The 22,502-nt window shown below is 42.4% G+C and overlaps 1 protein-coding gene across 1 annotated transcript; it reads left to right on the top strand.

Annotated features, from left to right (window-relative positions):
- Window positions 1–1,308: 1,308 nt before the first annotated feature.
- BCL7A (BAF chromatin remodeling complex subunit BCL7A) lies at window positions 1,309–20,682 on the top strand. The gene is made up of 6 exons (XM_033075831.1): window positions 1,309–1,542; window positions 9,099–9,180; window positions 11,734–11,830; window positions 13,516–13,683; window positions 16,149–16,270; window positions 17,059–20,682. Exons 1-6 carry the CDS (start codon window positions 1,451–1,453, stop codon window positions 17,128–17,130), a joined length of 633 nt encoding a protein of 210 aa, XP_032931722.1. The 5' UTR covers window positions 1,309–1,450; the 3' UTR covers window positions 17,131–20,682.
- Window positions 20,683–22,502: the final 1,820 nt, after the last annotated feature.

The following is a 22,502-nucleotide window of genomic DNA, read 5'->3' on the forward strand; positions in this document are numbered from 1 at the left end:
AAAGTAGTAATTCCAATTAGCAGTGTAATACCAAGGGGACGGCATCGCTCTGTGTGTGTGTAAACAGCATAATGAGACTGATACGAGTTGCTGTGGAAAGATCAGTGAAGTGCTGTTGAACAGCTTCCTTCTTTACATCATCCTCGGCAGCAATTTGAATAATAATGTGGGCCCTTAAGAAGCGTTCCTTTCAGAAGCAATGTTTTTTAAACAGAGCTCGCTGTTGTGTACTCAGAGCATCTGTGATTGTACAATTAGCAGGAGCAGCAAGGTGTGCATTAGGGAGAAGTTAATGAAGGAGTCCAGCAGTACCACACCACAGCTTGCAGGTCTGTCACAAATTTCCTGCAGAGCATCACCTCCCATGTAAATAATTTATTTATGCACATGGATCTGAGCCTCCACTGCTCAAAATCAAGTTCCACGGATAGTATTGGAGTTATTTAAAGCAGCTGAGAAACTTTATAACCACTGGGGGGAAAAAAAAATCACAATCTGCTAATTATGGATTTATGTTTCATGTTAAACAGGGGACTCATCACCCATCCCTGTGTTCAAGGTCTGTCACAACAATAAGGGTGGGATGGGTGTCTGTCACTGCCCTGCACAAAAACTGGTGTTATCTCTATGGAAAGTGCTTTGAGGTTTCTAAAAGCCCTGGATTCTAGGACTGGAAAATGTAACTGTGCTCTTGATGCTGCCAGACTGCATTGGTTTATCACAGAATTTGGTTGGAAAAGATCTCTGGGATCATCGAGTCCAACCCTTGCCCGATCACCACCTTGATAACCAAAGCAGCACCAAGCACATCCAGCCCTTCCCTGAAGGCGCCGATTCCTCCCTGGGCGGCTCTTGGTGACCTTTTAGAGGGGAGGTGAGCTGAAATCGGACCAACTTTTTAGTTCTGGGGTAACTTACGGCCTGAGCTTGGTGGAAGCGGGGAAAGGACGTTGTCTTGTGCTCGCTCCATCGAACACTCGAGGAAAAACAGCGCGGGGAGCTCTGCAAGCCCGAGCAGCCGCCTCCGCTTCTGCCCCGCGCGGGCTCCTTCCCGCCCGGCCCCTCCTCCGGGGGCGGCTCGCTGTGCCCGCGGGTCCGCGGTGTCCCCTCAGCCCCGAGCACCGCCCGGAGCTCGGCCCCCCGCCCTGTCCTGCCCTGTCCTGCCCTGCCCTGCCCGGCCGTGCCCGGCGCTCCCTCAGCCGGGGCCGCTCTTCCCGCCACCCGCCGTCCCCTCACGGCCCGCGCCCCTCCCCTCCCCGCCGGCCCCGCGCGTGCGCGCAGCGCGGGCCCCGCCGGGCGGGCGGGCGGAGCCGAGCGGAGCCGCCGAGCGCAGCCGTGCCGAGCCCCGCGCAGCCCCGGCATTGTGCGGGCGGGCGCCCCGACACACGGACCGAGCCGCCGGCCGCGCCGAGCGCCGCGTTCCCCGCCGAGCCCGCCGCCCCCCAGCAGCATGTCGGGCCGGTCGGTGCGGGCCGAGACCCGGAGCCGGGCGAAGGATGATATCAAGCGGGTGATGGCGGCCATCGAGAAAGTGCGCAAATGGTGAGCGGGCCGCGCCGCGCCGGGACCCCGCGCCCGCGTCCCCCCGCGCCCCGCGCCGGCCCCGCGCGGGTCCGGGGCTCGCCGGCGGCCGCGGGGGGCGGGGAGCCGGCGGCACCCAGCAGCCATTTCGCTCCGGCGAGTCACATGAAGGCGGCGGCGGCGTGTGAGGGCGAGAGGCGGCTCCATTGTGCGGCCGAGCCCCCTCCCCGCCGCCCCCCGCCGCTCCCCGCGGACCCCGGCCCGCCGCCCCTCGCCGCGGGTCCCGGGCCGGGCGCCTCGGGCTTGGGCGGGCGGCGGGGTCGGTTCGGGCGCCTCCCGCCGCCGGCTCCTACAAAGGGCCCGAGGAGCGGGCCCGGGGTGGCTCCGCCGCCCGCTCTTCTGGGTGGAAATAGCGCTCGGAGAAGTGTTCTCAAAAAAAAAAAAAAAAAAAAAGATAACACGTAAAGAATGGCCCTGTGAAGCTCCCGAGAGTTTATTTGTTTTTTTGAGGTTGCCTGTTTATGTATTGGTTTCACCTCCCAAGTTCCCGGGGTTTGCGCGTAAAGGCGCAGCGAGCCTGAGCGCGATCGTCTGCCCCCGGCGCTCCGGGAGAGAGCGCGAACTGCCCCTGGAACCGCTCCGAAATCACAAAACCAAAGGCTGTACCCCGTGTGGAATGAGTCCCTTTTGTTAGGCCTTCAGTGCGTTTTGGAATTTCCCCGCTTTTGTCTTTTTTTCCCTGCTTTTGTTAGAAAAAGCCTCACGAGGTGTTTGAACAATACGGTTCAAGCGGTGCCGCCTGCTCTGCATGGTCGGTGCGGGATTGGGGATGGCAGAAAGAGCAGTGCCGGTGTGACTCAGGAGTGAATCTTTCTTCCAGCAAGTTGGCTGAGTGTTCAGCAGTCTCTGTGCACGGATCTTAAAATACTTTCTTTAAACGTTTGTTATCCACGGGGAAATCCCTCGCGTTATTGTTACTGTGCATCGCTCAGCCAGGTCGCAGCTTTGAAATCAAGGGGACACTTCTATTGTCCTCCTCAGCTCACGCTTTGTTTTCCTTAAAAAAACAAAAGAGCAAAATACAGAATTGAACGTGTTTTTATTAGGGTGAAATGGATCGGTAAGTTTTAAATGGCCTGGAGCACACGAATGGGCCCATTGGAGTGATCCGGACAAAGAACCGGGCTGGGGATTCCAAAGAACCGAGCCTTTGTTAGGGAGCCGGAGCAGCCCCAGCTCCGGTGCTTTCAGGAACTCTCTTTACTCGGCTGATGTTTGAAAGTGCAGTTTGCTGACTGCTGGGCCGGCTTTGGAGGGTCAGAACAATGTGCAGTGGTGTGACAGGACTTTTGTTGCAGCCGGAGCGTGGTTGGATGTGTGGGACTGTTCTGTCTGGAGGTATTTCATTCATGAGCACAGCACGCTCCCTTTGAATCCTGGTTTGTGGAATTCAGAGAGGAGTAGAGACAGGAGCTTGGCCATTCAACAAAATACCTAATTTATTTATTTTTTTCTTGGCAAGGACTCTCTGCCATCATGCCAGTTGCTATGGCTCTTTCTGTAGAACAGAAATCTTAGGGTATAAATAGATTTCTCTACATTTTAACCTTTGCTATAGACAGCTTGTTTTAGAGGGTTCCTGTACAGTCATGCAGTGTTTCTGTTGATTATTATCAGAAGTATTGATAGGATTTTCTGTGCATGCACCTCACAAGTGCTTACATAAGCAAATTTCTAATTTTTAAAGGAATCCTAATTTGAAGGTGAATCTCATGGTTACCCCCCCCACCTTCAGTCAAATACAGCGGGAAATTAGCTAGAGAGATTTTGTGTTTTGTGGTTTCAGTGTTTTGAGAAGACTTGGCTTGTTAAATTGAACTTTCCACACTAGCAATTCCTGCATCTTCAGAAGAGCCACATCGGCAATTTCCAAGTGTGCAGTTTCATTTGCATAATAGGAGCAATTTGTTGCCATCCACAGCTCTTCTGTGGAAATGCAGCCACTGAAAATTAAAATACCTTGCATCCAACATTTCCTAGAACAGTTTTGTGAGATTTTGCTCGGAGCTGTGCGTGCCAGGGATGGGCAGGGAGACAGACAGGGCTGGGAGCTCACCTGAGCAGACCAAGCTTTGTCCACACCTGTGCAGGTGTGCAGCTCCTTGCTGTGCTTGCTGCTCCTGAATCCCTGTGCTGCCACGTGTGTCAATGTGCCTGCTGCAAGGCAGCTTCCACCAGGGCAGATTTTATTCCTCTGAAAATCAGTGTTCCTGGACAGGCTTGGATGCAGGTCCCCTGTCTTCCTGTCCGTTCCCAGAGCGCGTGGCACTTGTGGTTATTGCTGGAACTCAGTAGTAAACAATGAAGTTGTTACGTTTTTATCTTGAGATTACTGTAACCTTATCTCCTTTGTTTAAACCACGCTCATGAATGAGCATCTGTTTTGGAAAACACACAGCACGTGGCTTGCAGAATACATGGTTGCCTTGTGTTTGTGTGGCAGAAATGTTAAATTTCCACAGTAAGAGAACAGTTCTACCTTTTTTAAAGTTAATTTTTTCTCAGTCTATTTTAAAAAATCCTCTGAAATTATTTTGACTCAGTGGATGGTACAGGATTGGTTTTTTTTGTCTTTAAAGGTTGATGGGTACATGTAGATTCAAAGTGGGCTCTCAAGGAGAGAGGGGCAAAAACTATCATACCCTCAACCAGCATTAGAAAAATAGAGGACACTCTTGTTTTTTGTCAAAGTTTGATCTATTAAATGAAGGAAAACACATTCATCTAGAGCAGGAGGAAGGCATAAGTGGTAGGATGTCTTGGGAGGCAGTGAAGTGATTTACCTGGGTACACAGCACTGCTGGACTTTGGGACAGCTGTGCAAATATGTGAGGATGGAGGGGTGGAATACCTGGTGGGGATAGGTAACCCTGGCTTTAGAGAATGCTCCAGGAAATCCCACTGTGGTGCCTTGCCTTTGAATTTCAGTGTTCCTCAGGAGTCCTTTGACCTTTTTCTGACCCATCAAAGCCCTAATCTGTGGGTAGTGATAACATCTTAGGAGGAGAAGTGAACCTGGACAGCTGGTGAAAGTACCTGGAGAAAGCTGAGGGGGAAAGTTCCCATGGGCTGTGTTACCTGGTGCCATGGGCTGGGATTGTGAGCTGTGGCTATTTAGGGTTTCTAGGCAGTGCTGCTGTAGCTTTTCTGTTCAGTGTCTCCATTCAGACTTGCTGAAATGCTTTTGTGTGCTATGTAATGCTCTCAGATTGAGCTTCTGCAGGTTTTGCTGCTCCTGCCTCCTCCTTCAAATAGGCTTTTGCTCTGAAAAGGAGTCATGACACAGAACTCCTTAACATGATGTCTGTGGAAAAAGGCTGTTTGCTGCTCCCAGATCACCTCCCTGCTTTAGCCTGTCTGTGTTGGGTTTTCTCCTGAAGTTAAGTAGTGGTGGTTGAAGTAAAAATACCCAGTGCATGTGCAGGAATGCACCAAGGTTCTGCAGTGGCCCAAACACGCTGTTACCGTGCTTGAATTATGACACCTTCCTTTTTTCTGGCTTGTGATTCTTTCTTTCTGAGCCAGGATATGCTCTCTGACTCCAGTGGAAGCTGAAGGCAGAGTTTTGGCATGTGTGAGCCGTGGTTCTCTCTGCTGTGAGAGGAGCTTGTGGCCACGTGGAACCAAGCAGGGCTTGCTTTGAGCCGTGTGTATCCTACAGGGACTCCCCAAATGTGCTTAGAGAGAAGGTGTCTGTGACCACATGTCCTTGTCCAGTCCCTCTGCATGGCATTTTATTATATTTGCAGCCTGTTCAATAAACACCATGTGTGTTTGGGGCTCCTTCACTTTAGTCACTAGACAAACATCTACTCAGCAGTAGGCGTGCTCGGAAAAGCAAGCCTACGCTTCGAAAAAAATCATTTTTTGTGCATCTGACAGCACTTTTTGTGTATAATAATGGCATATTCTTTCCCATCCCCTTTCTCTTTTGCTTGATCCCACAGGGAGGTCATAATTCTGTGATTTTCACCAAACTCTGTTGCAATGCAAGTGAGTGTGATGTGATAAATTCAGCATTATGACGTCACTTCGTGATCACCAGCAGAAGATGGGGTATGTGGGAGCAAATCCGTGTGTGAAAGCACATCACTGTGATGAATGGTAGTCATGGGGAAAGGCCAGACAAGTGGGAAAGCATTTTCCTGAGTGATATATTGGCAGAAAAGGCTTTCTGTGTCTCTGCCATCAAATGTTTCTGGCACTCCCTGCTGCTGCAGAAGCTGCCTTGACACTTTCTGGATAAGTGTAATGCACACTGTTGTGTTTGCTCACCAGTATATTACTTTTCTACGTGGAATCTGATGTTCATCTGTGGAGCTTTAGTGTTATTAAACAAAGTATAAATATATTGGAGAGTCTGGGGTTGTTTGGAATGGGGAATTGAGTATGTAATGATGTAAGTTCTGAGATATAGTATGCCTCAGGCATAAGCACTGAAGAAGTGTTGATACCAAGGTTTCCCTTTGTACCCTTGGCTGTCCTTTAAATGCTGTGCAGATATAGTTCAGAATTTAAAAATGCTTTGGCACAATTTCAGATAAATGTAAGGGTTTGTTCCTGTTCTGATTAGTTTCTGAATTAACTATAGCTAAAATATTGAAGATACTTCTCAGTGTGGAAGATCAAAAGAAAAAATATTATTATATATCAGCTTTGCCATTTTCTGTTACTCCTGAGTCATTAATGGAGGAACAGGAGAGTTTTGAAAACAGGCAAAATGGATTTTTTTTGTAAAACTGGAATTTACCAGCTAGACATGGAAAAGTAAAGTTGGTAATTGCCACTTTTTTACCTGATAAAGGGTCAGGTTGATGGTATTCCATTAGCCATCTTTTCCAATCCAACAATCAACACAGAGCTCATCCTACAGAGAAAAACAGAGGGTGCTGCAATAACAGATATTGCTCAGTCATCACTTACCAGAGGTGGAATTGAGTGATGGGGTGGAATTCTGGTCAGGATCTTGGGCTGGGTGGGTGCAGCAGACAGGAAAACAAGTGAAGAAACTATTGAAGGTTTCACAACAGACTGAGCACAAGAGTTCATGAGTTCCTCATCCCTAGTCCAGTGAGGATCTTCTGTGATTTGTGCAGCATTTCCCAAACTTGCTGTAAATTGTCAGTTCTCACTGAGTGGAAGTCCCTGATCAGCAGGTTGGGGTGGTGTCTTTGCACAAAAGATTAAAAATAGTGAGTGGTTAGAGTAGAAGTGGGTTTGGGGTTTTTGTTTGCTTGTTTGGATTTTGGGTTTTGTTTTGAAAGGTAGTAAGTATTACAGGTAATATTCTAATATTAATTTGCAATGAATGTTACAAATCCTGAAATTATTTTACCCTGTTGATCTTAAATGTCTGAAAGTCACTGCGTTTCTTTGTTAACAAATTTGTGTTTGTGCTGCCAATGCTTTTATTAAGTTTTAGAGGAGGTTGTCTTCTTTTTTTCTTATTAATACTTTCATGGTCTTAAACTGTCAATACTGTAAACACTTACACATGTAAAATATTTGCATAATAGCACTGTGATGTTGGATTTTCTTTTTAGCCATAAGTGTTTGCAGGACTGGGATGTTGGTGTACTTCCATCACAAAATATTCTTATTCCCATTGTTGTCTGAATTTCTGTGTATTGAAATCAGTTAAAAAATCCCTAGAGCTGAGGGTTATCAAAACTTGAAGTGGTACATAAGAAGCTCAGAAGAGTTAAAATGTCAGGGCTAACTTTAATACTAGAAGGAAAAAGTTACTAATATAGGTTTCCTCCTGTGTTCTACAGTCTGTCCAGTGAAGATGCTGTGTGAGGCTGCTTTGAGATGCTAACAGGTATCTTGAACTTTTGGTTTTCCAGTGCAGCATCTCTAAGTAATATTTTGCTGTAGGAAAAGACTGAAAACTTGATTTTTAAAAAAAAGCATTTATTCACCTCTCCCCACACCCAAAACAAAACCCCAGCTGGTTTTATTTCCATAATTTCAAAGGTTTTCTGAAGTAGAAATAAATCTAGTTTGTCTGGTATCCTTAAAAAACCCCGAATTATACCATGATCATCTCTTCACAATTAAGTATGCTCTCATTATTGACATGCCCTCATCTCCACTGTCATTTTTATCACATGTAGAGCTCCAAATTAGAGTGAAATTGGATTTTGACATACTTTAGCCACCTAGTGTACCCAAATGGCTGTGTCTAAACACACTGAGGGAACGTTGCTCCATGAAGAGCAGTGGGAAAGAAATTAATTTGAAATAGTTTTGGACTTCATGAATTAAAATATCATTATGGACAGAGCCAAATTGTATCAAATAGTCATATATAGTTTAGTTTTGTTCTTAATTAAACAGGAAAATGCCTCTTCTAAAGGGAAAATATGAGATTGGCTTTGATAGCTAAAACAAATAGTCAGGAGGATGTTTGTGACATTTGTACAGTGTGGCTGCTTTTGATTCTGGAGGCCCTTTCTAAAAATGGAGCTATCACACATATATAAATATATATATATACTTGGAGTCACATCCAGCTTCTCCCATCCTGCAAAGAACAATATTTTATATAACTGGATCCCAAATCTATTATTTAAATGTGTTTATGGAAAAGAAAAAAAAAAGCCTGAGATCTCATGCCAAATTAATTTCAGAAGTTCCTGAATATTTGATGGAATCGGTCTTTGTTGTTAACTTTGGATTGATCCATTTGCAGAGCTGCATTGCAAAGCCAGGACCCAGCAGTGGTGATCTGTGAAAACTGATCCCAGAAACGTGATGAAATTTCTCTGGCATTATGGACCTTCTTTTAACCCCTGATGTGCCGAGCTCAAGGAACCCTCAGTGCTCAGCATCCCTGTCCATCCCAGCCCTGGGACCCCCTGAGGCAGAGCCTGCAGCCACAATTCCTTCTCCATTTGTCACCACTCAGGGCTGGCAGGGTCACACAGCACCCCAGGTTGTGCTTTCCCCTCTCTGGTAGCCTCAGCCTTGCCTTTCCCCAGAGCTGAGCTCTCCAGAGTCTGAGTTGGCACAAATTGCTCCCTGTGAATTGCAGAGCTGTCTGTCAGGGGTGTGGAGTGAGCATTAAATTGCCAGCAGCAAATTTCTGCCCCCCAAATAAAGCTCAGATGGTCAAAATGCATCTAGATTTCTAATCCCATTAAACAGCTTCATGACAATCAACACACACTGGTCTGTCTAAACCCTCTTCTGCTGTCTAGAAACTTAAGTGAACATTGTAGGCATTAAATCTGCATTTTCAATTGCTGTTCTTCTTAACTTTATCTTTAATCCAGATCTTATTACTGCTACTGCAGTTACTCACCCAGTCCAGTAAGAGCCCTGAGAAATCTGGAGGTTAGCAGTGCTCTAGCAAGTTGTGAAATGCAAAGAACAATTTGCACAATGCAGTGCTAAAGACGATGTAATAGAGATCATCCTACTTAATAGCCTGTTTAAAACCCTGACAACTCACAATAGCAGATCACTCTTTTCTGAGTCTGAAGTTTAACTTCTCCTGCATTGTAATTTTGTAGGGAGAAGAAGTGGGTGACAGTTGGCGACACATCCCTAAGGATTTACAAATGGGTACCAGTAACAGAGCCCAAAGTGGATGATGTAAGTATCTGCAGTATCTTGCTTTTTCCACATGTAGATGCTCCTGTTTAGGCAAAGTCTAAAGAAATACTCTTTGATTTTCATTGAGCCTTTGAGCTAAAAGTGGTGTGGGTCTTGCAAGCTCCAGGGAGATGTTGATCTCTACAGCAAGTGATGTTGATGGGTGAGTGTGTGACAGTGTCCCTGAGTCAGCTGGGATCAGTTCTCAGATAACTGAGATGTTACACATGCAGCTGAAACCGAGTTTGAAAACCTTTCTCTGACTGACTGGGAGGCAGGGAGGGAAAGTTATGACAAGCATTATTTTTCCTCTCTTTCTGCCTGGTGATTTTAAGAAAGTATCTGGTTTGGAACAGGGCAGAGAGCATATTCTGTGTGTGCATCACTGCTGTTTTGCTCAAAAATAGGTGGAAAACACTGACATGAGTGTAGGAATGTCCTGTGGAGCTGGGATTATTGTATTGAGATGTCCAGCCAAATGATACAGCAGCACACACTTCTGTTGTCATGTGTGTTTTCTCTTGATAAATGTTCTGTCTGTGCATCCTGTTTATGTTGTGTGCACTGTTTGTGTGGCATAAAGTAACTGTGACTTTGATAGGGCTTACAAATTGGTTTTTAAAATGATCTTTGCTGTCAATTTATAAATTGTAATATTGTGATAGAGAGAACACTGACCCATGATTCCACAGTAAATTAATGACACAATAGAAAACAAATCCTGAATTTGATATTCTTTCCTTGGGCTGTCATGGCTTTTCCTTTACCTGAAATTGGAGTGAAGGCTTATTTGGAAGAAAACTTCTGTATTAATAGATGTGTAGAATGGGGGTTTTTCAGACAAGACAGTGTCATGACCTTGTCTTACTCAGACTCCAATTTTAAGACCTATTTTTTTATTAGGATTGCTTTTAACTGAGTTTTTTTCTTTCTGTGCTTTGGTTGTCCCACAGATTTCAGGGACTGTCAGACTTGTGGTAAACCTCAGGGGTTCTTCCAGAGCTTGGGCAGCATTTCTCTGAAGTTACCTCTTGGGAATTGGGAAATCTGTTCTTTCTAGTTGTCAAATGTTTGGTCTTGATTTTATTGTTTATAGTACATAGTGGGGGAAATTGTGCTATCCATGTGAGAAGATTTAGGATATTTGGGCTCATGGCTTCTGGCTGTTTTCCTGCTGTTCAGCTGTGCCTGCAGGATGGGTGCTGTGGGACTTGGAAATAGAATTTCTAAGTGAGCTTCTGGAGGAATTTTGAAGGTCACTGCTACCCAAAGTCGGGCTCTCTATTATGAAGAATGGGTTTATATAATGGTTTCTATGTGCAGAGTTTAATTGTTTTTTCTAAGCCATCATCTCTAGGTTGAGGCTGCAGATTTGCTGAAATTGGGACACTTGTTTAAGAGCAGTTATATTAGTGTCCTACACTCCTTTTTATTTCAAGTAGAGGCTGTTGTGCAGCTGCAGTTGTTGCAGGCTTGATGTTGGCAAGATTTCTGGAAGTTCTCACAAATAACACAATTTTTAACAATAAATAAAGGTAGGGATAATTTTGTCTTTTAAATTTTGTTGTGGACATCCTTTTATATCCAATCTCATCCACTCTGGAGGACCAGACAGTATATTTGTTTTTCCCTGGAATGGGAGAATGTTATCTTCCCTATTGTCTTTGATTTTGGTGAACAGAACCTTGGACACTTTGCACTACAATTAGCTTGGCTCTTCCTCCTCCTGGTTGTAGAAGGCAGTTCTGGAACCTCAGCACTTTGATGGTTAAACCTCTTTTAAAAATATCTGTCAACTTCAATTGCTCACAGTCACTTTCAGTATTTCCTTTGTGGCAAAAGTGTCCTTTTACCTTTAAAAAAACAGCAAAACCAAACCTGAGAGAGATCATGACCCCTCTGACCTTTCATGTTGCAAAGGTAAAGAAATCCATGTGCTCTCACCTCTGTTTCGTGCATCAGCAAGTAAAATGTGGCTTCTCTCAGTAAAAATACAGTTTAATAATCTGTTTAAAATGGAGAGAAAAGTCCTTTCAGATATCACTTGTTGAATTTCTTCTGCAGCCTCAGACAATATTTGATTGTGGTTCAGTTCCTTCCCTCCTCGGAGGACTGTCCAAAAGGGTGGGCTGAGAACATTCTTCCTGGAGTCAGGCTTTGAATTGTCTCCCCAGCAGGCAGGATCTCCAAAAGCAGTGCAGCTGGCTCTTTTTCCTGTGAGACTGATTACATCACCTCCTAATTGCAAATGGTGCATCCCTCAGCAGGCACAGATTCCCCACGTGATGGATGCCAGGGTCCCTTCCTTTGTTTTCAACCTCGTGGGCTGGGAGCAGGTTGGGACCTCCAGCTCACACGGGGCTGTTGTGTTGTGCTCTTTGGTTTGGGTCAATCTGATTTTTCTTAATCCATCTTGCAGTTTTAAGGAAGAAGCAGCATTAGTTGTGGAGAAGGTTTCAGTTGGGATTCTGCTGTTTTTACAGAAGTGCTGAGTGGGGAGGGTTTTGCACAGCATTTGTGCCTCATTTGTGTGTGGTGCCTTTTGTTTTTCAGAAAAATAAGAATAAGAAAAAGGGCAAAGATGAAAAATGTGGCTCTGAAGTGACCACTCCAGAGAACAGCTCCTCCCCAGGGATGATGGACATGCATGGTGAGTGGGAGAAGGTCAGACCCAATTCCCCTCTTACACTGTGAAAGTTAAACCAGCAACCTCAGATTCTGCACTGCTCCCATGTAGGGACTTGAAGCTAAATGAAAAACACCATCAGACACTCACTTGGTACCTTGGACTTCTCTTCTCTGGGTGTGCTAACAGTTAATTAAATGCCATTTATATTTGGGCTATGAGTGTAAGGGAAAAAGATTGGTAGTGGAGCTAAATATGAAAATAAAATTAGAAATATCTATCATGTAAAACACTGCAGTCAGGTGGAGTAATACCTCCAGAAGAGTTTGCTGCTTGAAGAACCAAAAATCCCCCAGAGCCTCAGTGGGACCTACTGTAATTTAGGCAGGTTTTGTACTTATTAACTCTCCTGCTGATTAAGGTCAAGAGAATTCAAGCTCTGATTTGTGGTGCCTTCCTTCTGCTGCAGCTTGATGAAGTTACTACTCAAGAAAACACTTTTTGTTTGCCAGTCAGGCACTATGAGGTCAATTTTATTTCACTTTAATTTTTTTTTTGACACTTTTGAGTGTTAGCCTGGTGTTTATTACAGAGCAGCTTGCACAGCTCAGCTCTGTTTCAGGTTTTTACCTCCTGGGTGTTTGGATAACAATTATGGCTGAGAACTGTTTGAGCTGATAAGAGAGGATCACTTTTTAGTGGGCTGTAAATTTTTAATTTAGTTTTATTTGCATTTGTGTTGCCTCATGGTTGCTTTTTTGCAGTGCTGACAGCAAGTGTGGTCTTGAATGAGCAGGGGTTTTGCAGATCTGGATTAATTTTTCAACTGTTTCAAACCTTTTAAATTTGCTTTGGTCAGGTCATTTAATTTTTTAAAGTCTTGATTCTCCCATCCATGAGGTGAATGTACTACTTGCTTTTTTTATCACTTATTACCTGTGTTTTTAACTGTACAGTTTCACACTGTACAATTTTGTCATAAATTTAATCTGAATTGACTCCAGGCTGCTCTGGAGTTCCTGGAGTCCTTTGGATATAATGGTTGTACAAATGCAGAGGGAGATGGATTGACTTGTATTCTAGTAATTTAATTCATAATATTTTGCAGGTTTAGTTTTCTTTAGGGAGCAGGAACTTCCCTCTTGGTAATCCATGGATGTTAGTCTGGCTTAAAGGAAGTTGCTCCAATAAAATAATTCTGAGCTACTTAAACACTATCCCAGGGAGGGCACAGGCAGAATAATTCTGTTAACTACAGATCTGTGCTGCAGAAGATTACTGTGATCCAAGTCTTTGAGGGCTAGAGAATATTCTGCACAATTATCACTTAGAAACTGTTGATATTGGGACTGGATGTTACATTTCACCTTGAAGGGGTTTTGGATTTTTTTTTTTTGGCCTTCAGGACTTGATTCAAAAATACCTGATTATCTGAACATTGCAGCATGAACTTACTTAGCCCTGTTGATCTGGTTTACTCATATTACAAAATTCTAGGATCTTTTGGATTGGTTTTTAGTAACTGCTTGAAAACACTGTAGGCTGATGTGGAAAAAAGTTGGATGTGTAGTGTGAGTCTAAATGATTGGACTCAATCCCTGATGAGCTAAAGTATATCATGTGTTTTCAGGGAATAATATGGAAGGATTAAGGTGTGCTTTGTGTCTTGTCAAATGAAACTTTGTTGGTTTTCCCTCCTCTGTTCACAGATGACAATAGCAACCAGAGTTCAATAGCTGATGCTTCTCCAATCAAACAGGAGAACAGCAGTAATTCCAGTCCAGCACCAGAGCAGAACTTGGCAACACAAGCGGACGGCACTGAAGTCAAGTCTGACGAAACTCAGGCAGAGGCAAAGGAGCAGCCTGGTTCAGAAGGTGAGCTGGGAGGGCCATTTGAAAGCCAAACAAAAAAAAATATCCTTCAGTGTGCTATTTATTTGCTTATCCACTTTAGGAACTGGAAAATAACAATTTGAAAGAGATGGTTTCTGAATTCTCGGCATTTATGTGAAAATGGGCCAGGATTTCTCTGACCTACTGGTGATCTTTCATACAGCTGGAAAGGTCACACTGACATTCAGGGGTCTTTTCAGAGAGAAACAAACAAAATACTGGTTTATTGTTCTCAAATATCAGTCTTGAAAGAAGAAATAATTTAAAATCATCTTTGAAATGGCTCCTACCATGTAATCACACAAATCCTGCAAGGTATTAGTTTGTGTAGATTTCTGGAAGTTTATGCCCTAGTGTGACTAAAATAGAGGTGAGATACTTTGAAATTACTTTTTAAATTGTGTAAACTATAATGCAAGCTTTCCTTCCTCTTAACCCTCCTAGCTACTTATTCAAAAGTTAGCTCTGAGTTCTGTCCTAATTTTCTTAAAGCATTACAAGATCCTGTGGCAGTTGTGGACAGATTAAAAATACATGTGGGTTAAGGGATTGTTCTGAACCTCACTCTTTATATGGTATTTTGGGTAATTGAAACATGCTCTGTATTTATATTCTTGGGAAGATAACTTTCTTTGTGCTGTTGTAACAGATAAAAGATGTCCTTAACACCATTCTAACCATTTGGTTGCAGAATTCTTCCCATACCAAAGCAATTAAATTACACCCTCCTGATTTAGTTCTTCACTGACCAGTTTAAATTTAGAACTTTTATCTTGGTAATGCCAGAGTGTCAGATATGTTAAGTGTTGTCATTGTTAACTGGGGTTAAAATTTGACAACAGAACCATCACCAAATTGGAATAAATCAGAGCACCATTTCCTTCAAAGAATAGCTCCACTTGCACAGTAAACAGTAAGGATTTACTCCTTGGTGTAATGTTGGCTGAACCTGCTTGTGTGAAGCTGTCACATAGCATGCATGTTCCCCTGGTTAAATTTAGGTTTGGGGGAAATCATACCAAGTCCTCTGGGAATAGTTCCAGAGCCAGTTACTGTAAAATGAAAGGGAGATATAATGGCAAAAAGTACCTATTATTAATGCAGGGGTTTTTCAGCTGGTTCAGTGCTGTGTAAACATTTATCAAACATTTATCTACCTTGTTGTGATCAGTCAGAGCCCTGCAATTGGGTCATTATTCAGCTGGACAGGGTTAATGACCTTGCATGTCTATCTCATGTTACTGCACTGAAACCAGGGAGTTCCTGCAAGCCACTCTGTGTGGTCAGAAATGCTTAATGAGCAATTCCTAAATAAAACAGGTGGATTCAAAGCATTCTGCTGTGTGAACAAGTGCTGCAGGCACTGCAATAGCTTGAGGCTTGGTGGTTTAAGGTGTAGATCCCCTTGCCCAAAGGTCAGCTGCAGGCTGAGTGTTCCATCAGGAGCTGCTGAAGAGAGCAGCAGTGATGAGTTAGGGCTGGATGTGTCATGGGGACATGGGCACATGGCTGAGTGCTCCTCAGGGAGGCTGAGAGATACACAGCCAAAATCAAAACTCAACTTCTTGGGACCCTTGGGACTTGTTTCTTCATCAGCATGAAGATTTTCTGTGAGACATAGAAAGGAAGAAGATTCTGCCTGAGTTCACTGAATGTGATTTTTGAGATGCTGATGATGGGCATCACTCTCTTCAATTCAGAAATGCTTGTGATGCTTTTTATACAGTACACCACAAAAATATCCATTACTCACTGCTTATGGCATCCTCATTCACCAAAGCTGTCCAACAGTTTTGTTTGACCTTGCATTTCTCTTCATATGGAATAAATTAATATAATCTTTGGATCAGAGAACTAGAAATTCATTTTACATGTCCCTGTCCCCTGTTTAAGTAAACCTTGCTTTAATTCAGTCTTCTGTAAATCTTGTTTTGAGAGAGAGAGGGGTTTAAAAAAACAACCAACCAACAAAAAAAAATTCCAAAACCCAGTGAAAATTAAGCAATTAACAGCTATGATAGACTGGAGGACCTCTTCACACCTGTATACCAGAACTAAAAAAAAAAAAAAAAAGGATTTAAAATACATGGCTGAATTTTGATTCAGGTAATTGAATTCTGTCTTAGTTGAAACAATTCAACCTTGTGGTTTGAAGCAATTCCCTTTCAGTCCACACTCTGAGGGCTCTGACATCCTGTCTGAGGCTGTGCAGGAGCTTGGCTCCCTCTAGGGTCTGATCCCAGGGTCTGTGCTCCAGCAGCAGGAAGGAAAAGCTCAGGCAGCAGCTAGGTTCTGATCCTGAAGTTTGTGCTTAATTCATCATATTTGTACACTTGTTATGTGTGTTTTCATTAATGTGGCTGAAATGGATGTGCTGATGGGAAAACATCCTGGAAGGCTCCTGCTGAAAGCTTTCATTTGTTTAAAATTATTTTTTGCCATTTCAGATACCTCTGATGAACAGAATTCACAGTCTTCAATGGAAAATTCCATGAATAGTTCAGAGAAAGCAGAAATTCAGTCCTCTGGGGAAAATGATTTAATTACAGAGGCATCTAAAAATTCTCAGGTAACTTTAAGTGCAGTAGTCTGATTGCATGGATCTTGGAAAAGTTTGGTTTTACTTAAAAGCAAATATAAGGAGGACAGTTGTGTATTTCCATTGATTTCCAAAGTGAGGACAGTAAAGCAGCTGTAGAATATTAAATGTGCCTGTTCCTGGTTTTATGGTCCAGGCTGCTTGAGTCTCACAGAATTGGAACAGTAAAACCAGATTGGTCTGCTGGATTTCTTGGTTTCTTAAACCAGACCATGTTATTTAAGTGATTGTTTACATTTTACATTAATAAATTGCTTGGAACAAACCTACTGGACCCTTTGAGGACCTTTCAGAAGTAAAACACCTTCTATAAAGGTAAATGCTTATGGTAGATAGGAGAGTTAATCTGTGGATGTTTGGGTGTTCACTCACTGAAACACTGAAAAATTCTGGATGGGTGGGAGGAAGAAATTGTGCCCAGGCCCTCAGGCAGAGCCCTGCTCCTCCTGGTTTTCCTGTGGGTCCTGAGTTTCAGTGCCCCCTCCATCGAGGCTGTTCCTTGGAATATTCACTGTGGGTTTTAGCCTGGAACTAGAATTTTACCCTTTGTAGATGACAACAACAGCAAAGATGTTGAGGTAAGGTGTAAGCAGAGGAGGATTTAAGGCAGCACTGGGACATGTTCTGACATCCAGGGATGCTTTGTCTGGGACACATCACACGCTGGGGAATTTGTTGGTGCAGTTTGTTTGATGTTTGTGGTGCCTGAACTTCAGTGCAATGATAACATGGCTGTTTTTCTTTTCCCCCTCATTAAGGACTCTGAAGGAGTGCCACCTTCTAAAAAGATGAAAGTAGAGGCTTCCCAACAAAATGTTGAAGAGATTTAGACTATAGATTTTTCTGGTCAGTTTTTATGTAAGGTACATCAGTGGGCTTAATTATAGAACAACCTTACTTAAGCATCTTCTCTTGGATGAGGACAGAACTCCTAACTTTTCAAGTTACCAAGCAAAAATCCAAGAAAGCCTAACAAAGGTTTAACTTCTCAGACACTGAAAACTTTTTCCTGTGAAACAAACATTGAGAACTTTTAAGTTACTGTCTCTGAAATGGTTGGAGTAAACAACTCAGGAGGGGTCTACGCACTGTTTCTAAAGTCAAAATTACAATTATGTTGCTGCTGTATTTTTTTTTTCATTTCTCTATTTAACATTGTAAGATATTTAAGGATGGTACAGGTCAGGTATTAGCTTTCATGTGAAGTTCATTGTTCTGGCGTGATGTCTGCTTTTGTTTTGTGCCTTGTGTTCTGAAAACAGTGCTAACTTTTAAAAGTTGTTTTGCAACTGTCTCCTTTGCAAAGTGGCCTATGTTTGCATAATGCCATGTAGTCAGGCTTTTTTTTTTTTTTCTTTTTTGTTTGGGGTTTTTGTTTCGTTTTTAAGTTTTAAATCCCTGGTGCTTAAATTTTTAAACAACTACAAATCAGGAAGCCATTTTCACTCTTGGAGTCCAAGGAGAAAAAGGAGCTTGATATTTTATTTTAGCAGCTATAGCAGAGATCTTTTATTGAATGCATGGCATTCGCAACTGTAAATTTGGTCTTCTAAATACTTAACTTCATCAGAAGTTAACATGATCTGTTTACCATTTATAGTCCAGATCTGAATAGATGCTATAACACAGGCACTTAAAATACTTAGTATTAGGTCCAGATCTCTGTACTGGGTACAACTTGCTTTACAGAAAAGTTCCACTATGTACATAAATAGGATCAAAGGGATTGATGCACAGTGAGTTTATTTTCAATTGGTCTTTTTTGATATCATGTTTTCACTGAACTGGATTTCATTGTACTGTTTCATTATGAGATGTTTACTTCTATGTTCCAGGAAAATACTGTATTGAGGGGGGTGGGCTCCTGATTCTCTTTCAGCAAGTCTTGTAAATAAGCCTTGTTTGCATAGTCCAGTTCCTGACTGCAGTTAGGAACGTTCCTTCTCTTCCAATGAACGTTCAGGTGTGCTTATGCTAACTAAACTAATGGAAAGGCACAAGGTAGGTGCAGCTCCCCTCAAATTCCTGGCAAGCAGAAGCGTGGAACCATCTGCATCAGGTCACGAGGGTCTGGTCTTCCAGTGGGCTTTGTACTTCCAGGGAATAAACACCCGGTGTTGGTGGGACCTCCCACTCCATGCACACACATCCATCCATGTGTCCATCCCTGCTGCTTGTCCTCCAGCCCTTCTCTGTCTCCTCCTGGTGTGGGAGATGGAACTGGGAATTTCAAATACGATCTCACAGCTCTGGGAATGGTTGCGTGTAGTTTGTAAGCTGAAAAAAAAAAAACCTGTAAATACTTTTGTAGACAAAAAAAAAAAAAAAAAAAAAGTTGCTTCCAGTTGATAAGGTTTTTTCATAAATTAGGTCTTTGTGAAGCTTATTTAGGTCTGAATTCTCCAATAGTGAAAATGGCTTGCACTTAGACTACTGCATTACGTTTGCAATTACCACTTTATTAGGAAAAATACTGAGGAACTGGGGGGAGGGAAAAGGGGAGGGAGGAGTGGGGAGCCAATACTGACCTTCCATAAGATGTTTGTAGGATTGAACCCCAAATAACCTATGACACTCAACTTTTCCTTTATGTTGAAATAAACCATTTTGGATTTTGACTGAATAAAATTTGATTGCAAATCATGATAACAGCGTGCTCCCTAATAAGATTTTTGGGATTTCTGGTCTGATCATGAAGTCCATTAACATTCTGAAAATGAGGAAATGAGGAGCCAAAAACTGAAATTGCACAATATATGCAATGAAACGGTAGAATTCTCTCTTGAATTGTGTGTATGCCTAAAATGTGGATAACTGGTCCATGATGATTGATTTGTATGTATATTACATTCAGATTTAAGTGATATTTTGTGAGAAGTTCTATTGATATATTAAATGGGCAAATTTAGAAAGATTCAAACTTCTAAATATTTTTGATTTACTAACTACTTTTCGTTATTCTTAATGCTAAAACAAAACAAATGGATGCCACCTTTGACAAGTAGTCGTGTTTACTAATCCCTCTCTTCAGGTGCATCACAGCAAGTTTTTAATTTTCATTTTGTAGTTTCCAAGGGAGTAAATAGACTTTTCATTTAGGAACTAATTCCTGTACTTTAGGAAGAAATAAAATATATAAATAGCACTAAAAATACCTCAAATTTTTCATTAGATAGAAGCTTTTATTGGCATTATTGACATCAACAGGTTTGATTATAAACTTCCTTTTCTCTCCTGTGGCTTCTGCTCAGAACTGTTCATTGTTCTGTGGCTAATGAGACAAGGCATCATAACCATCTTCCTAGAGGCTTTATTTCTGAGGTAGAAATCCTTTATTTACAGCTTCTACAGAATGCATTCAGATCTTTTATTTTAACCAGAGATTCTAGTGACAACAGACAACTGAACAAGCAGATAGATTTGGGTTCCTTAGACCTGTTATTGTCAGTCTCTGAGGAAAGAGACTTTGACATTATCTGGTATGAAGAAATCCAAAATAGTGTATAAGACTGTTATTAGTCTTTTTTTGAAGTGCCTGATAACATTTATGGGCCAACGGATGTGATTGAACACATTTTAATGCCAGAAAGTCCAGATGGGACCAAACCAGAACATGGAATTCAAATCCACCTGAGGTTTGAAAGCAGATCTAAATCCAGCTTTTTTTGGCTTGGACCTATCTCTACCCAAAACTTGTTTTATGAACTCACTGTAAAAGGGTTTATTGAAAGCATTGAGAGGTGGAGCAGGAGGAGAGATGTAATTTTTTTCAAGATGACTGAAAGTTCTCATACAGCTGATGTTTTAGAAATAGTGCAAATATCAAGAAGTGCTTCCTTGCTACAATGCTGAATGTTGGAGCTTCAGTTACAAATAAATAAATAAAAAAATTAACAAAAAATATGAAAAAAAAAAAAAAGAAACTAGAAGCAAGCAAGTAATTTAGCTGAGTTTGTGGAACACGTGGGAAGGCCTTCCGGATAATCGATTTACTCAGCCAAACATTTTATAGCAGAACTATTCCTTGGAATTTTTATGCTTGGGAAAGTAGTTGTTAAACATTCCAAAAAGTGCTGGCACTTACAAAACAACAACAACAATAAAAAAAAAATCAACAAGGCAGTATAAAATATCGGTTTTGGGTGGCTATCTTCATACATAAACATTGTCATGTTTTGGAATGTTCTTTATATCTAAGGGCCTGTTAGAAGGTGTAAAGAATTTTGTTTTCTTCAATACCTAATCGTTTTCCATCTTATGATTTGTGTGTGTGTGTGTTGTACAGCAGTATAATTTTTCACTTATTTATTCCATCGGTAGTTATGGTTTGTACAATGTACAATGGTTTCATTTCAAAATAAAATAAAAAATCACAACATGAATGCTGTGTGAATAATTTTTATCAAGAAACAATCTCAGTTTGGTTCTTTTTTTATTTCCCCCACAATAAATTTCTGTTTTTATAAATGGTATTTTTAAATGTTTATTCTCTGGTGTTGTCTCGTTTGATAACGTGTAAAATGATCCACCTTTGAGCAGTCCAAAGGTGTCTTGATAATTGTGTGGTGGGGCAGGTGCTGCTTATGAGAAGAACAAGTAGATATGGCCAATGTAATTGCAGCAATAATTTGGTCATTTCAGATAATTCTTTACCAAATTCCTCGTTTGGTGCTCGGTTAATGTGTTGTGGTAGCTGAAATTGGAGGGGGAGGGAAGGCAGAACGTGGGAACGTGCTTTGGTTTGGAAAGGAGCTCGAGTCTGATGCTTGCAAGGGAAAAACTCCTGAAGAGTTTTGGAAAGATTCTTTACATTCAAGATGGATATAAAGTGTCCAGCTTATTTTTAGTGGTCGGTGTGCTCTGTCCCGAGGTGGCCTGCAGCTCCCCAGGCAGCTGGACTGCTCTGCTGGCTCTGCCTCCCAGCGGGGTGAGCCCCAGCCTGCTCCCACCTTGGCTCTGCTGCCCCTCTCACATTTACTGGGGTGTTCCTAACATCCTCACCAGCCCCTTAAACTCACTAGCCTGGGAAGGAAACTATGTTTTAGTTTGGTTTTCTTTTCCTTCTCCAGATTAGTGAATTAAACCGGGAGACACCTACCAAGGAGTTCCATACTGGGTGGAACTGGAGAGAGAGGAAAGAACAGGTAGAAGCAAGGCTGTAACTCAAGATGGGTCCCAGAAGGAAAGGCCTCTGAACAGGTAAGGCTTGTGCCAGGGAGTGAGCAGCAGCAGCAGCCTGGAGCAGGGCATGGCTGGAGGTTGTGCCTGTGGAGCAGGATGGGCACAGAGCCCCGCTGGAGCAGGGCATGGCTGGGCTGGACTCCTGCACTCAGCCCCAGCCCAGGCTGGGAGCTGGCAGGAAGATTCCTTGAGCTCTCCCTCATCAGTATGGGAGTGTTTATCTCCCTGTGTGTAGATTTGGGAGGATAATCTCACCACTAAGCAGTGTGGAATACACTGTGGGCATGGAACAGCTTGGATGTCTCTGTTCACTGTGTGTATTGCAGTGGAATTTCTCCTGTGCTAAAAGCCTCAAGGAATTGATGTTGTTCCTTGAAGGAACATCATCAGAAGCTGGTGGCCTGTGTTTCACCTTGCACTGTGGATTGATGAAAACAGTAGGAAATGACAAACTCCCTGTGCCTCCTGGAACTGCTTGCTGTGGAGCAGGAGAGGATCACTGCAGTCTTGAACTGTTACTGATAACCTAAATGCTCATTTTAAAAGGGCAAACCAACAGGTCTGTCTCCAAAATAAGTGGATTTATTTTAAGGGATGCCCCTTTCCTTTCTTTTTCCCTCCCCTTTGCAAAGGAGAAAACCCTGAACTTGTGATGTAGCTTAAAGCTGCTGTCTTTCTTTAAATGATGGTGTACTTTTAACACTTCCTAGAAAATTGCACTGCAACCCAGTGATTTTATTTTAACAAGTTACCTGTCTTTTCCTGCAGGAGGAAACACTGGCTTGCTTAGAATTCAGTGAGGTCAGTGTACAGGCTGTTGTCATGGAAATACTTTATACAGTGCTGCTACTGATTTTTTTTAGCTCAGGTTTAGTTCTGAATAAACTACATGAAAGACTTTTAATAGGTATTATTAAACTGTGTTGTTTTGAAATGTTTTAAATTTTTTTTTGTACTTAAAATATTCTCAATGTCTTGCTAGGAGGCAGCACTTTTTATTTTCTTTTTTTTTTAAGCAAAT

The sequence above is a fragment of the Catharus ustulatus genome, chromosome 18, assembly GCF_009819885.2.
Source record: "Catharus ustulatus isolate bCatUst1 chromosome 18, bCatUst1.pri.v2, whole genome shotgun sequence".
Classification (NCBI taxonomy): domain Eukaryota; kingdom Metazoa; phylum Chordata; class Aves; order Passeriformes; family Turdidae; genus Catharus; species Catharus ustulatus.